Genomic DNA, 17,357 nt, shown 5'->3' with positions numbered 1-17,357 from the left:
ACTCGATAACTGTAACAAGGGCCGAAAGGAAGCAAGGCAGCATTCGTTCCCTTCCACTACAGGGAAAATCCTTCCTGCTCTTGAGCATAGACACTTTCTTTCTATACTTCCACTGCTATTTAATATTTTCTAAGATGGAAAGAAGGAATAAAGATACGCCAACACCATCACACGTTAACTTTTTCTTTCCGTAAGGATGATATACATTTGATCTGCACAGGCAATATAGGGAAGTAATTACAACCTTTCTGAACAGAAGTCTTTCATTCCCCGTGACAGATACAATACCTGCCACGTTAATCTGTGGCTGCCTCCACACAGGAGAAGCACTACTTTCCTGGGGAGGAAATATATATATATATATAAAAATATATAACAGAGGAAAAAATAAAAGTCTTCTGAAAAAGACTGTTCTTCCCACATCAAGAAGCAAGTACAACATGCTTATGAAATCAGCATTATGAATCACTACTCTTATTACTAGAAAGATAGAAGAATAGAAAAAGTGCCAAAAAAGACAAAAATGTAGCTTCAAAAGTGTTCTGATTCTTAAAATAAGCGTATCCATGATCATGGACAAAAGCATGGCTTTGGGGAGGTGTTGACGGTGGTTTGTTTTTTTTTTTTAATTAAATCACCACACCTACAGAAGAGATGGACTTAAGATCCATTTCATCATCAAGACCAATACTAAGGAAGGAAAAAAACCACAAAAATTGGTCTAAAACTAACAAAAACTAAACAGCTCTGACACTCCTACAGAACCTTAATACCAGGTGTCTACTAAAAAACATATTAGCACCCTAGGTGCAACATTAAGGGCATTTTCCAGGCTGGCTGCAAGTCCCTTTATGTTGAGTTAGTGCCTTGTGCTCTGCTGTAGTGTCATGCTTAACGCTCAGTGAGAAATGTCCCTTTTGACTACAAGAGCCTCTAAATTTATGCAAGAGACCAAAATCCACTCAAATCATTCCACCTGACACTTCTTCCTCAGCCCCAGAAGCTTCCCAACTGCAGGGGCGGTATCACAAAGCAGCTGTTTCACTCCCTTGGGCTCCGCTCTGCACAAAGTCGCGGGGAGCAACAGGGGCCTGAATGGATCCCTCCAAACAGCCTAAATTTACAGAGTATAGATCAAACTTCTAGGAATATCTATAAGAGGTAAGCAAAATAATCCAGGAGTATGCGCATCTGTTAACTACTCCCCTCCCTTTATTTCATACAAATCAGTACTCAAAATACCAACTGGTATTGAAGTACCTGGTAGGAAAGAGATTTCTCCACAAGGAGATTGTTTAACACAGATCTGTCTTATCTTTCTACCTATTTCCCCACTAGTTCTGGACGACTTACGATGAACTTGTGTTGTAGGTAAGCACACAATTCCTTCAGTTATTCTCATCAACCATACTGACCTTCTGAGCTTCTTTTTTAAAGAAAAGAACAAATTATAGAGTTTCCAAATTAAACAAACACTGCTATTTTATTTTAAAAGGTTTCATCAGCTTTTCCAGCTGTTGCGGAGAGCTTTATAGAATTACTGTAAGAGATGCCATGACATAACTAATGCTGGTTTCAAATGGCAATTTGGAAAACCAGTTCCTCAAATGAGGAAAGCCCAGAGCGTGCCAAGATGCTATCAGTCTAAATAGTTAAAAGTAAACTCTTTACTATTGATTTATAGCACCAACAGACAGAAGAAATGGATGGGCAAGGACACCCCAGAGAGGAGACATTTACCCTGACTAGGATGGAGAAAGAGATGCCTAGAACTAAAGGACAAGTTTATGTATAAATTAAAAGCAGCAGTTCACAACTAACAGAAACACACACAAACATGTGCTTCTGCTTCTTTTGCTCCAAAACAGCTCTAGCTCTCTTTCAAGTTTAAATTTATTACAGAAGATGCCCACAAAGGCCAACTCCACACCCAAAAAGCAAAGCCACTGATCTCAAAATTTCCTGCATGCAAGATTTAACACACACACACAGACAGACACACACAAAAAAACACATTCTCTAAGCTTTAAATTACTTTGGATTTTAAAAGCTGATTTGGGAACAGAGATTAAACTTGTTCCAGCTAACCTAGTTTTTATTCATTTCATTATTTATTGCTAGGCAACATAGACCGTGTCAAACCACGTTAGAACCATGCGAAGAAGTTCTTCCAATCTAGATCAGAAATTTGCTTCTCGCCCTCCTCCCCCTCAGTGTGGAAGCCACATGCATTCCTCTAGCACCAGTGTTCCCAGATGCAACCTGCTTTCTGACCAGGAGCTGACAAACTCTCTTCTCAAAGACTACTGTACGATGCAATTTATCCAAACTGCACGTGAAGCCTGCAAATAGCTCTCTGGAATTTCTCAAAGAATAAGTAGTATTTACAATCAGAATTAGTCCCCATCACTATATTCGGAATTTCAGAGCAAGGCTCTCTTCACAGTTACCCTTTTCCTCCTTTCTAGGAGACTTTAGCTTCTTTTCCGACATCTCTCTTACCCATGGTCTGTGTTAGAGTATGAGTACAGGAGAGATGGACTATTAAGTGCAGTATTACTTCTCTTCGTCATAAGGAAGTTTTGAAGAACTCCGAAAAGGCAGTAAAACAAGAAAGATCAGGGATCCAGGATCCCAAACAAGCCATAAACTGAGTGCTCTTAATTAAAGATTTCTTCTAGCATGAAGCTTAAATAAACCCTACAGCTTCTTTAATAAAGCAAAACAGAACATCCTACCTTTTGTTTATAGGTTTTTCATCTTTCTCATAGGGCTTCACAAACCATTTCCCAATGCGCACAAAATTCCGATTCATTAAACACCTCTCCAACAGGTTGTGAACGGCTTTGAAAAGCAGAGTGCGACATTCATAAGAAAGTCCATTCTCCCAAACACCATCTTCCTCTTCTACAAGGCAAAGGAGAAAAAAATAAGTTAATATTGAATTACATCCTATTATTTCGTGTACTAGACATATCATAAAATTCTTTCCTCTCTCACAAGCTCTTAAGATATTCACAGCATAACACAAAAACAAAAAGCCTGTAACTTTCAGATAATTCTACTCATGTTATAAATCTCCACCACCCCCACCCCCCCGTAAAAAAAAAAAAAGGATTCAAGGCTGCTGGTAAACAAAAGGAAAAAAACTAGCACCAGTAAGTTACATGTTGCAGTCTGCAAAAACAGTGTATATGCTGATCTGCTTGCAAGGTGCCTCATGTTTTGAGTGGTCTGAGCTACTTATCCTGAAAAGTTAGCGGATAGTTATGCTTTAAAAAAAAAAAAATTTGCCCAAAGCCAGATTTTTAATATATCCTTATGTCTTTAGCTACCACTGACTGAAGAGCCAGGCACATAGATCAATGATTAACTGACCCTTAATGGTCATCCATTCGCTAATGGAGGGGGGGGAGCAGCAGGGAGGGAACACCACCCAGCTTCAGACAACGCTGGTAGGAACAACCTAAACCTTTTCCCCAGAAGATATGCACAACTGTATTTACTATATTTTTTTTAAGACCCAGAACAAACAAAATAAGACACTTCTGCATGTAAATAGAACAGCAAGCAGAAAGACAAGGCCCAGTTCATACTGGTACAATTCTGAAGTGAAACACTGAGATTTTACATGCCCCACAAATCCAACACAGGCCTGGAATCCAACTTACGCAAGCCAAGTTGATTTGCCACATCGGAAAGCGAGATTCATTACAAGATGCTGTAATCTCTTTAACCACTCTGGCTTGTAATCAGAGTTCGAACACACAGTCTGCAGGCCCTAGAAGTCCACACACCGGTCCAAATAATTACAAAGGCAGCCACATTACGTGAGTAAAGTGAGGGACGCTTCAAGGATCCTGTAACCTCTCTCAATGCATACCTGGTGTCATTCATTCCCATCAACGTGCTAATTTGGAAGATAACATAAGGAAACTCAAGATCTTGTCCTTAAATTACAGACAATCCGGCCTTACCTTTATGCCTACGATTGCTTGTGCATCACGTTTGACACATATCCCTAAGGATCTGCTACTGGTCACCTTGGACTAACCTAGCACAGTTATTCTTACACCGCCATCGCTATTATGCTCCGAGTAACTGCAGAGACTACCAGACTGCCTGACATAGATAAGGAGACGTATTTTTACTTCAGTCTCTGGGCAGCCACAGAATAATTTAGGCTGAAAGAGACCTGTGGAGGTCACTTGCTCCCACCCTCAGAGTTCAAAGTTAGAACAGGTTGCCCATATCCCACGTATGTGTGTGTATATATATATATATATATATACACACACACACACACAATATATAAAATATTCCATATTTACTGCCCCTTGAGCCTTCTCTGCACACCTCCAAGGCGTGAGGCTTGGGTTCAGATTTAGTTCCACATACGAGGTCTTACAACGGCAACCTGCCTGTTCACCTCTCCCTCAGAGAGGATTTTGGTTCTAACAGCTTTCCACTGGTTTGCTTCATGGTCAGAAAACCCCAGTAATGCAGCCAAGTCCTTGCATTTTAAATCCCCCTTTGAAATAAGCCCCTTCACCTTTATCTGGAAGCCACTTAGAAGCTTAAAAGGTTGCAATAGTATTAAGTAAAGTCTCAATACCCTTAAATTAGAGAGCATGGAGAAAACCAAACACCTAAGAGTTTTATTTAGGAAGAAACTCTACAGATCATTACAATAAACAGTGTTTAGGACAAGGATGACAGAGGAAGAAATTTCAGGATGCTACTGCAACTAGAACATGGGGACCGTACCTGCGTATTGCTAGATTCCAGACAAATAAATGTGCATTTCCACACCAGATCTGTATTGGGAGTTATAGAAAATTACTCATTGTCCCAGAATCCTTCTCTGAGGGATAGAAGCATAAACAGACCTGCCCCATAATTTATAAATGAAGAGGTGCACATCACTACAGATGAATCATTACATTAAATAATTCCGGTGAAGACACGGAAAAGCAAGGAACTGCATTTCCTAAGAGACCTCACCATGAATTTCCCCTAACTCCACTGTGGAACTTCAGTGAAAGCTTGTTTTTCTGATTGCAAAGCTACACTATAAGACAGTAACTCACTAAAGAAACATCAGAGAAGAAGCTTGCAACAAAAAGCAACAAAGGTCCAAAGTCAAAGGGTATAAAACGCTGGTGCCAAGAGGACACCTTTTCCCCGGCCCAGAGATTTGTAGACACACACAAATGAGCAACCCTATCCTACAGGCAGCTTTGCTGCTCAGCGCATACTGCTCAACTGGTGGCAAACAAGCAGCTCAATAGAGCAAACATTAACTACAAAGCTTAATGATATTGGACTTTAACTGCACAATAAACTCCACACCATTTCAAAGGTTAAATAGTTGGTTTGTGTATGGCTTTTGTAATTTAAAAAATGATTTCAAGAACATCCCCTGCATCAATCGCCTATAATGGGAGGAAACAAAGAGCTATTTGCAGACTTTCTGCCTAATTTTGTTTTGATATATTAGTATATCAATGAGAGGAAAGCTGCTGAAGTCGCACGTACACCGAAGCGTAACTCACAGCTTGCATTTTGATGGTCATACAGTGGACACAAACGAGAAGTTTCAATTTTCAGAGGGTACTACAAAGCACTAAGCATTGCATTTAACATTAATAGTTGTGCTGACAACCAAGTTACTAACAAAAGTTTACGTGCAAGAACTTGCCACTACATTGTTTCAGCAGTAAACTAAGCTAGGAGAGCCCTTAGGAATTGCAAAAGATGAGCATGTTATGTGGGGTAAGTGTAAGGCATTAGAGGGAAATTACAATTAAAACTCTAGAATTTAAAAAGACAGCATGCTACAAACACGCCTGCTGATCGGAAAGAGCATCTGGGGTCCAAAATATCAAGCTGAAGTGCATCTTGCCAAAGAAAGGCAAGGTTAAATAGGATGGCAGTTAAAAGATACCCTCATTTCAGAACATTATTCAAATTCATGCAGAAAAATAACAGTAAGTGTTCTGCATCTTTTTGAAGTCTGTTTAGTCATCAGCCCCAGCCCAACCCCCTTTTTGGTAGGGATGGAAGGGGAGAAATACATCATCAGCTCAGACCTCCCAAATATTTGTCTTCTTCATTTAAATTATTGTTTCCCAACAACTGAAAAAATCCTCCTACTTAATAGAAATTGTGCAAAGTAAACCATTAAAAATCCTTTTATGGAAGGGAGAGGAACAGACACTTTTGTCTTCTAATCTTTTTTAAACAGAATAACGGTAAATGTTCAACCTGATAGTCGTAATAAACCAAAACGAGTTGCTGATTCATTTTAAGAAGGTGTTAAGCCACGATTTCACTTCAGACGAGTGATATCCACAAAACTGCTCTGGTAACCTGGAAGTTACAAATATTTTAATTTTGATTACAAACTTTTTATTTTTGATTAGCCTTCTTAGCTGTCCAAACTGGCCAACTGCTCTGTGGCAGAAATTTATGTCAACGCATTAAACAAATATATACATATATTATCCTCCTATAAGGAATTTTCCTCCCTCCCTCTTTACACCACACATGAAGTGGAATTTTCCTTACAAGAACCTACAAAATTAGGAGAAAAACTAATGGAAACAATGGTCAGGAAAAGGAAATTTTCGTAACACATGCAAACAGCAAACTTTCCTCAGTGAATGCCTCCCTGATACCATCACCATCCCGAATTAATGAAACAGTTTCAGAAGGCCGTTTGCTTTCGTTACCTTTGTGTTCTACTTCACATTCGTCCCACATCCACCTGAAGCAGTAAAAAAAAGCTCGCTGTCACTGACTGTGCCCTCCTGTCCCTCCAGTGCTCTTGGACAAGCACGCTGGGAGGCAGGAGCTTGGAAGCACGGTCAGGACACAAAGGCCCTGCCGTTTTTAGGGAACTCCAGAGAAGCGGCCTCTCCATACCTCCCTGTTCTATTCAAGGCAGATATTCTAAAGGGTATTTGCTACCTACAGACCTTTAGTCAAATTGAAGAACCAAGGATTACTAAGAAGCAGAACGTTGCTTAATATGTTGTTGTTGTTTTGTTAGAATAGCAATTTTTAATTTTTTTTGATGTATTTCTCAATGGAGAAGTATACACTAGTAAAAATTACATTTTTAAGAACGCTTTTAAAGAATGTCTATTTTCCTCCTCCTTCCTTTTAACATCTAGCTGCCCATACCAGCAAAACATCAGTAAGCATCACCTGTTGAAAAGGCTGAATATGTTTTCCATGCCATTAAAAATGTCTTCCTAATGCACAACAAACCTCTAAAAATAACCTACGCAAAGACACAAGTCACAGTCAAGCCAGCACTTTGGACTACTCCCCCCCCCCCCCCCCCATTACTTCAATTACACAGAGGAAAAATCCATTCCTTGTATTATGACTTAGAAGCAGCTTTAAGAAGTGTTACTTACTTTCATGGGCTTTCTTTCTGTCATCACTTGACAGCAAGCCAGTTATAGAAATAGATTGATGCAAAACTGATTTATACAATCAAATCACACTTCCTATGGAAGCGTCAGATTACGAGGGAAGTATAATAAGCAAAGTAGTGTGAAATTGTTGCTGTATACAACACTGTAATAATACAATAGTAAAATAGCAAATAAAGGTCTCCTTTAAAGGAAGGAAAAAAAGATTTTTAACTCCAGATACTTTAGATTAAACAAAGTTGCTCGAACTAAGAATTATTCAGTTAACCTAATGAAAGACTGTTTTATAGTTTTAAGGGCTCACGTCCCTTACAAAAGTGAGAAGCAACATTCTGTGTTTAGAAAGCGCTGACTATAATTCCGAGATACCAACTTCAGAACCCAAGACAGACAACTTACAGTGCAGGGCTGTATCTCGTCCACATCCACTGAAGAGACTCTAGCTACCTCAACTAGTCGCAAAATTTCATCAACTGACAGACAATCCAAAACAGCAGCTACTGTCCAGAACACCATCCTCAAAATATTCCGCACCACTGTAAGTTAGATTTTGCAGTGCCAGCCCTTTACCAGCATTGCATACCACGTTTTTATGCTTTCTCTACCTAGCAGATTTTTTTTCCATGTACTAAAAACCTACAAGTTACATTTTATAAGTATGTAACTGTGCTGCCTTATGGGGATAACAAGGTAGCAAGTTTCCTTCAGTACTTGCAAGCTCTAAGTTTCACTGGTGTGGAGCTCTTTTACTTGGCCACAAGCAAAGAAAAGCTGAACAACTTTTTCACTGCGTGTTTCTCTAATAGCCTCCTCCACGCTGCCTTTGAGTAATACCATAAGCAGATACATTGTTCCAGCTTATCCTCAGCAATCATGGGCTCATAATGAGCAGGTACGTTACGCATGTGACACCGTACCTCACACCAGCGTATGACACGAAGTCCATTCCTATGACAAAGTATTTTTCATCTTACTCCACGTATATTTCACATGCACGTTTGGCAGTAGAAATGGGAAAAAAAAAAAGGGAAAAAAGTTCACCACCACCTTCAAGCTGGTCCTCATACCGAGTCACGGAAGTCTTACAGAGTCCGAGTCAGTAATTTCTGCATAATGCTCATCTGCAGTTTTGCTGAAGAGGACACATCTATCTCCGACATGGAGGACAGGAGAATGCCAAAGCACCAGTGCCCCACACAGCAAGGAACACCCTTAATGCTTTCTTATTACACGTGCAGGAGCACTGGCATCCACCACAGGCAAGCCAAGCTCCCTGTACTGAGCAAGGCCAGCTGCAAAATTATGTTTATACATTTATCCCTCACGGAAGCGTGAGGAAAACCATTCAGCAAACAAAAATCTGGTTACCTTGATGTATGACAGATACAAAGAAAACTCTTTAAAGTAAGTTAGCAAGATTTAATAGACACCAGAAGGAAAAAGGCACCTTATAGCCCACCATTTAAGAGATGCAACTTGAAGGTCAAAGGCACACTGAAGCATTCCCCTATCCAGGCATTAATCAAAACGTAACCATTTCCTTGGGACTGTCTTGTACATAATTCATACCCAACTGCTCTCAAATTTGAAACTATCTACTATCAATTTAAAAATGTATAGGTAGTTAAAACAGAGAACCCATCTAATAAAATAACTGTTGATCAGACCAGTGAGAGACCATTGCCTTGTGAAATTTGATGAGATGTCCTACTTTAAGGTCTGAGCTGCAGAAATTACTATAATCAAGCCTCACTGTCACAACAAAAACATAACCTTTGAGATCGTTGGAGGATAAAATAACATTTCACTAACTTCTGCCTGCCCCTAGCTATGTTGAGGGAGAAATAGACTTATGCTTTTCTTTGGAGTTACATACAGTAAGTCTCTTCCTAGGGAAGGAAAAGAAAAAATGATTGAGTGAAGTCAATATTACTGATCAATTACCATCTCTGAACAAGTCTCCTTTTGACATGCCCCCAGGCAACAACAATCCCTGACCATCAACAAGACTGTTATCCAAGGCTGGATACGAGAATTCAGATATAGCCACTAGCACTCATTCAAACACATCTCTGGGGCAAAGACGGAACTTCTAGAATGCACAGGCTGACGAGAGAGAGAGAGGTTTTTTTCGCATCTGCTATGCATAGATGTACACCCGCAAAACCCTACGTTTTCCCTTTTAAAATGATTTTGGGAAGGCACTTCTGCACTTGATAAAGAGATTCTTGAAGGGTGCCTTATTTCAGATCTCTGAGGATTGATGACTGGGATGCGTTCCAGACACTGAACGTCCATTATTCATTGAAATTACAAATCACCAAAAAAAATTAACAAAAACTGTCCAAATACTGACCTCTCCCTACCAGGAACAGTTTCACGCCAAACGAAGCCAGAATCAAAGTTGTTAACCCCGGCAGATTTCTAACTACAGCTCTTCCAAGCCCCACTTCCCTACAAGAAGCATGCCAGGGGACATGAAGGCCATGCCAGCAGCAGCCTGCTCTTACCCCTCTGTGCCTCCCTCCCTCAGGTCTTCAGGGCAATTCCTCACCTACTGAGCAGGAAAGTTCTAAATGAGGCAGCACCTCAACCATCAGCAGCAAACAATTTCCAATCAATTTTGCAAGTAACAAGCCTCTGCCAGGAAGTAATTTATCTTTCCCGTTGAAAATGAAACAAGCAATCACGGGGAGAACAGGGCAACGTGAATTACTAGCAGAAATTGTCCACCAATGAAAAAAATCCATTAGGTCTATGACAAAGGTCAGATAACATTGTTTGGGTTCAGCCATAATTCTTTCTTATATGAGGTTCACATTAAGATTTTGTGTAACAGGGAAGAGAGAAAATGCAGGTGCAGGCACTCCTCAGCCATCTCCTCCACAACGCAGCCGATTAATATCTTTATCAAATCCTGGCCATATAAGAACCAAGCAGACTAACACGCTCTAAGAGATTATAACGTCCCCTTTTAATTAAGGGGAGAAAAAACCTGCCTGCTAAAACCATGACGTCAGGTACGTCTACACACAGAGGCAGGTAACAATCTCATGAGCAGTAAGCGTTTCTGTGGAAAAATACTTAATAGCAAGACACGTAGAGCAGCCTCTCTCTGGAAGTGCAGACATCCACAGGTGACCTAACAAAGAAAATACCCCAAACAATTGCAAAGACATGCTTGGGAGACTCTAATCCTCTACTAGCTCTCCCTTATACACGAGGAGAGGTTAAGAGTTGACACGCGCCTAGGATGATGTGTGTTTAGCTACCTGTGCGAAAGTGTAAACCTCTAAAATACAAATACACACTGATCTGAAAGTTCAGCTACAAAACACCGCTATCCTCAAGAGGCACCTTCGTCCTAAGTCACTACTAGATAGATTTGAGAAAGAACGCAAGGAAAGTTGTTCAAACAAGACTTTGATGGCCAGCTAGAGCAGAAAGGCAGTCTCCAAATGGCTTAACTTGTATTTGATCTTAAACACACACACATAAATATGTAACGTACTCGTCTCATTTTAATCCCACCAGCCAACAGCACACAAAATTTACACAGATGCCTTCACACAAGCGTTGGTCTTTGCTTAGGCTAAGTGCTATTTTGGGCCTGGGCCTGCCCTAAGTCACATCTCAGCTGTATAAAGGATGTTCCCTGCAGGTCAAGACTGAGGTTATTCATAGGGCAAAAATAAGGAAACCATAAATGCAATAGAATATCAAGCAACCTACAATGTAAGTAACATTTAAGATGCAAAGTTTTATTTCCAGGACAGACAGGAATAGCAGAAGCATCCCAGTTTTGAAGTCAACTATTCAAACAAAATAAACATTATTTTACTACGTCAATTCTTTTCCAGATCATCCTATTTTATACAAAAATCCCACACACTATTAAACTGTTTCAAGTCAGCTTCCTCAGTGGCACTTCAAATTTGTATTTGTTCTTCAGCTTATCCACAAACACAGACAGCGTTAACAATTTCTGGTTACCAGGTCACCAAACCTGGGTCTCATTTTACACTTCAGTAACCTGAATACTGTACATTATTTGAAAGGAAATTAGAGTAATGTGACTTTTTTTTTTTCCTAGAATCAGTGTAGCCTCACCAACAGACTCACACAGATCGTTTGAAAGCTTAATTTCATAACATTGCAACTAAACATTTTCAAAATAAAGTGCCAAGTTTAAAACACAACGATATTGAGAAATACAAATACTGTCAGTCTTTCAAAAGTAGCAAGTCTAAGTTTGAAAGCAAGGACAGGTTCACAGCGCTGGAAAAGGGAGAGAGAAATCATAAAAGTATGAAAACCAGGAAGCTAGTTTCGGATGCCTCCTTTTGAGGACTTCTCAGCAACAACTTGACTTCCAATCTAAACAACTCCACATGGTTCAGGAGTTGCCCAGTTCTCTACATTTTTTATTACACAGTAAAAGGGGGTTTAGTATTTGAAAGTTCCAATTGCCCAACAAAGGAGCTCTGATCAAAATACATCTAAGGTGTCATTTTTGAATCACAGGCACAGCTTTGGGCGCAAGAAGCCCAAAGAAGGTGCTGCCCAAATTCAAAGGCTTACTTGCTTGGTTGTGTTTATTTATTTATTTATTCCCAAAAGAAAAAAAGCAGAGGGCAAAAACTTGTTTCTTGATTATCTAGCAGTCCAAGACCACCTAAGCACAGACAGCAGTTGTTTGATCAGTGTACTGCTGTAATAATTCGGCTCTTCTGAGAGTTCTTCCCACTATCACCATAAAAAATCAAAGTTGTAGATTGTAGGAATACATTTATCTTATCTCTAGACAACAGTTTATCTTGTACAGATTTTTGTAACGGCTGGCAGGAGAACGTCCCGAGTAACTGCATCCTTTCACCGACTAAAAGAAGTTATTAATTTCTTCCTACCTGAGAGATCATGATGAATTAGGTCAGCAAAGTTGGGGTCATCACCCCACCAAAATATCCATAGCTCCCTGCGTCCAGGTCTCTGGTCTCGACGCCAAACGCTGAGTACATCCGCCTTCAGACAGCGACTGAAGCTGCTCAAAATAGGGTCCTCTTCCGTGACCGGGAAGAGAATTGGGGCAGACGTTGGACCCTGCCATACGTATCGCTTCCATTTAATCCCAGTTAGATCAGCCTGCGGGAAAGAAGAGAACAACTGTCAGACCCTGGGTTACATTCCCAACAGAAATACACAGCTATAACTAGAAGGTGGCACGGGAGGAGGCAAATGGAAGGAAGGAAGAAAGGATTAGTCCAACAAAACTTAACAGTAATCATACTTGTAAGTTTTCTGTACCTTAGAAGATAAACTGGAAATAATTGGGCACCTTGTTTTAAAATCTCTTTTAATAACTGCAGTAAAGCAAGAGCTGTTCATTTTCACTTCATCTTTAATATTACAGAGAGAAAAGTCAGATTTGATTTAAAACAAAAGTGAAAAATGAGCGACAATGTAATTATTTGCAGACTACAACTGCCCAATCTTTTAAGCACTTGCCTTAGCAAATAGCTTCTCATTCCATGCTTACTTATCCATACACAGCTTTTTACAACCCAAGATATGTAAGAATATATAGGGAATACAGCAAATCTAACTCAGGCGTACATCTTTCCAGTCGCCTACAACTTCAGAAAATTTCACAAGTTTCTCCATTGTAAAACGCTCTATTCTGCACAGGAAGCTTCTCAAGTGCACTTACTTTACTCTGAGCTACCACGCTTTTCATTTCTCACACCACATTTTAAGAATTTAAATCCTGTTTCTCTCATTAAATTACACATCATTGGTTATGATCCACTAAATCCCCTTCTGGGCAAAGATTCATTTGACTTTATAAAGTGAAAGAGCTACCACCGTACCCAGTGGGAAAGAGACAATTCCTGGATTATCTACAAGCCAATACTGCACTGAGTTTTAATACGAAGTTTTTTCCACTTGAGCGCAGGCACCTTAAGGTGCTTTGGGGAGGCATTGTCCCTTGGGTCTGTCTGAGAAGGGAGACCGAGCCCCGCTGGCATTTGCTAAGAAGTCACCGATTTTTTCCTCCTAACAAGCACACCTAAGATTACTGCAACATTTAAACCTAACATGGCAGCCTTCCTACCTTCAGGAGAAATGTAGAGGAAAGGCAGGGAGCCTGCAACAGTTGATACTCTAGAAAGACTTGAAGGTTTAAAAACGCACCAGTAACATGGAGCTGCAGGCCTGATGCAGTCTGCAGACATGTTCAGGCTGTCCAGATTCCCCTCCCTCCAAAAATACCAGTACAACAGCTTGGCACAGCTTTTTACTTATGACGAGAATAACAAATACCAGGCAGTCACCTAATATTAGTTCATTTGCATTGAGGGGAAAAAAAAAAAAATACCGGTGAAGCACGGCCACCAGAAATTGCATCGCGGTGCGGTTAAACCGAATTTAGTTTGGGAGCTACCAAAAAAAAAATAATAATAAATCTTTAAAAATCATCCATCCGAAGGCTTTCGCACTTGAGTTAAGGCTACAAAATGGTGCACAACAAAACCCAAGCCACCAGTGCCTCCCGGAGCGTACCACCGCCAGCAGAGCTCCGGGCTGGAAGCAGGCAGCGAACGAGGGGGCCCTCGGAGGCGGGGGGGGGGAAGCGGGGGGAAAGTTGGCCGAGAAAGCGAGAAGGAGCGGCGAGATCTCCTGCCCCAGCTGGGCGGCGGGGCCGGGAAGGTTAAAGAGAAAGCAGAAAGAAAAAAAAAAAAAAAGTTGCGGGCGAGGACGGGGAAGGCGAAGGCGAGCGGCGGGGAGCGCCGAGGCAGGAAGAAAGAGGAGGGAGGGGCGACGGGAGACAGACAGCGGCGGCGGGGGGGACCGGAGGGGCATGGGAGAGTTGGCTGCTTCCAGGCAGGGCCTACTCCGAGGACTCATCCAGCAGAAGCTCTGCTAAAAATGGCTGCTTGGCTTTGCGCTGCCCCTGCCCCCCCCCCCCCGGCCGCCTCCCGCTCCCACTCGCGGCCGTGGCGCGGCGGCGGGCACTCACCAGGCAGAAGAGGTTGGAATGGCAATCCTCCAGGCTGGCCCCGTTCGGCACGAAGCAGGAACTCATCCTCACAGCCACAACCCACACGCCATTATCCCACAGCCTCCGACAAGAAAGAAAGAGACAGACAGAGAGAGAGAGAGAGAGAGAGAGAGAGACAGACACTGCGAGGGAACGGGGGGAGGGGGGCGAGGCACACGCACAAATAATAATGCAATTAAATAAGGGATTTACATACGTACACACACACACACACACGAAATAGGGGCTGGGTAAATAGCCCGGGAGGAAAGCGGTGTAAGAGAGAGGTGTTTTTTAAAAAAAAAAAAATAACGATTTTTAAAAAGAGAGAGCGAGAGAAACTCGGAACGTTTTCTCTTCTTCTGGATATCAAATGTGGGGGGGGCAAAGCCACCACGGAAGGGGAGACCAGAAAGAGGGAGGTGGTAAGTAATCCAACGACAGGAGATTAAGATCAAAATCCTCCCTGTTCCTCTTGTCTTCTCATTCGCATAAGGAGGGGAGGGAGAGGAGGTAAGGTGAAGGGGTAATTGATCCAACAGGAGAATAAAAACGGGGTAATGAATCCAGGGGGCTAGGGGTAAAAATCAGTTGACATCCCTCCTTCCTCTTATCTCAGATGCCGAGCAAGAGAAGTAGGAAAATAAATAATCCGATGGGGGCAATTAATCCAGAAACCTCCCTCCTCTTCCTCCCGTTTCTTTAGTGATCAGATGAGAAAGGGGCAAACAGCGGAATGACTGGGAAGGGTTGGTTGTGGGAGAGAGAAAAATCCAGGCTCGTCTCTTCGGAGTCCGAGGGCAACAGGGTGGGGGGGATCGGATTCTTCTCCCCCGCTCCAAAAAAATATTCCAATAAATTAAAATTTTAAATCATAAAAACAAACTTCGGGGGCCTGAAGCAAGGCAAGTCTGAAGAATTCGTAAAGGCTGGACAAGTAAAAAATGCCTGGGGTGTACCCCAAAAACCATCTGCGGGGGCAGGGGAGGGAAGGTATTCCTTGAGAGAAAAAGGCCGCAAAAGTCTCCTCAGCAGCCCAGCGGGGGGATTAAATTCCCCCGTGGAAACACCCCCCTCCCCGAAAAGAAAAGACTCTTCGTCGAGAGGGTAAAACCAAAATATCCTCCGGTGGGTAAAAATCCTTCCGTGGGGAAAGGAGGGACGGGGGGGGGGCGAGGGCTGGAAGGAGGAAATTGTGGGCGCCCCTCGGAGTCTCTTCGGGGACGGCTGGAGGAGGCTCCCGGAGGCCGATCCCCAGGCTGCTCGGGGGAGGAGGCAGGGGCAGATCGCGGGGTGTCTTCGGGGAGGCTGCGCCCCCCCAGCTGTCCTCCGGGGCCGGGGGGAGCCCCACAAAGTCCACGGGGCCGAGCGGGTCTCTTCAGGGGGGCCCGGCCCCCGCCAAGTTACCGCCGAAGCCCCTCAAGACCCCCCCCCTCGGGCTGAGGGAAGAGGAAGGGGGGGGGTGTGCTCGGCGGGGAGGGACGCCTTAAAAAGGGGCTGCCCCCTTAAAAAAATAATAATAATAAAGGCGAAAAAAAAAAAGAAAGAAAGAGGAAAAATATAAAAACGATAGTCTTCAAACGGAGCGGTGTCTTCTGCGGGGGGGGGGGCGGGAGCGAGCACCGAGGGCCCCCGGCGGGGCAGGGCAGGGCCGGGCCGGGCCCCCCGCTCTCCTCAGGCGCCGGGTGGGGGGTGGGGGGTGCGGTGGACGGCGGGCCCCCTCCTCGCTCGGCAGGGCGGGGGGGGGGGAGGCGGCGGCCGGGCCCCGGGGTCTCGTCAGGCGGAAGGGCGGCGGGGGAAGGGGGGGGCAGCCCCACAAAGCCCGGCCCCGCCGCGGCTGCTGCTGGCGGAGTCGGTGCCGCGAAGCCCCCGCCGGCTGCTCTCGTCCTCCTCCTCCTCCTCGCTTCCCCCTCAGCGGTGCCTCTGTCGGCGGCTGCCCGGCCGCGGCATGGTGCTGGGCCAGCTCCCCCCCTCAGCGCGTCTCCCCCATGTCGCGGCGGGGCGGGGCGGGGGGCGCGGCGCGGCGCTGCTCCTGCCGGTTAATTCCGAGCCCCTTTCGCTTTAATGGCGGCCGCGGGGACGAGAGTCGGCGCCCCCCCCCCGCCGCCGCGCTCTCATTGGCCGCCGCGCCGTCACGTGGGCCCGGCCGGCCATGGCCGCCGTCGCTGCCGGGGGAAGGGAGGGGGTAGTGGTGCGGCGCGGCCGCCAGGCGCCTCCTCGGCGCTGCGGGGCCCGGCGCCTTCCCCGCTGGGAGGCCGCCATCTAGCGGCCGTGGCGCGGCGGGCTGGGCCGCGCGCTTGGGCGCAGAGGCGGCAGAGCGGGTCGAGGGTTCGAGTCCCGCCTCCTCCCCTCAGCCAGGCCTGAGGTGGCTGGGCCCGAGGCCCGGCCCAGAGCTGAGGGGGCGCCCGGTGTCCCCGCTCCGCACCCCCGGGGTCCTACAGGGGGAGTTGTGCTGGCACCCATCGCGTCTGGGCAGCCTGAGCCAAAGGCCGGGCACGGACATGGGCTCTCACCTCCCGGAAAACCTCGTCTTGGCTCCTCTGCCACAAATTTCTACCCCTTGGCAGAGTTTTCCTTAAGTCTGTGCTTAATACTATCCTTCCTCTTTGCGCTGCAAAATAAATTCCGTATTAAGGATCTTAGAGCCATTCTAAAACACAGGAAAGAATTTAGAAAGCTTGCAGTAATGTTTCGTGTAAGCATTAATGCTTTCAATAACCCCCCAGACATCATACCTTCTGGAGCAGAACTGTACTCCAGAAGTCAGGTTTTTCACGCAGCTACACTTTATGCAGTTTATGAGGACAAAGTAGGTGGTTCCTCTGTTACTATATGCACAGATTTGAGATTATTCAGAATTGAGATGGTACAGT

The 17,357-nt window shown here is 44.2% G+C and overlaps 1 protein-coding gene across 2 annotated transcripts in view; it reads right to left on the bottom strand.

Moving 5' to 3' along the window:
- The window catches only part of MED13 (mediator complex subunit 13), a 58,424-nt gene extending 41,858 nt beyond the window's left edge, over positions 1-16,566 (bottom strand). Inside the window, exons 1-3 of one of the 2 annotated variants that reach the window (XM_048074275.2) lie at positions 14,464-16,566; positions 12,353-12,587; positions 2,739-2,907 (exon numbers count right to left, since the gene is read on the bottom strand). In XM_048074275.2, coding sequence (XP_047930232.1) covers positions 2,739-2,907; positions 12,353-12,587; positions 14,464-14,529 — 470 coding nt within the window. In that variant the 5' untranslated portion in view covers positions 14,530-16,566. Of the gene's footprint in view, positions 1-2,738; positions 2,908-12,352; positions 12,588-13,637; positions 13,662-14,463 lie in introns of those variants that run through there. The other variant, XM_048074276.2, reaches the window with a different exon arrangement.
- Between the last annotated feature and the right edge of the window lie 791 nt (positions 16,567-17,357).

Source organism: Anser cygnoides, chromosome 18, assembly GCF_040182565.1.
Source record: "Anser cygnoides isolate HZ-2024a breed goose chromosome 18, Taihu_goose_T2T_genome, whole genome shotgun sequence".
Classification (NCBI taxonomy): Eukaryota; Metazoa; Chordata; class Aves; order Anseriformes; family Anatidae; genus Anser; species Anser cygnoides.
The sequence above is the reverse complement of the archived record's forward strand: the minus strand, read 5'-3'. Positions and strand labels throughout refer to the sequence as shown.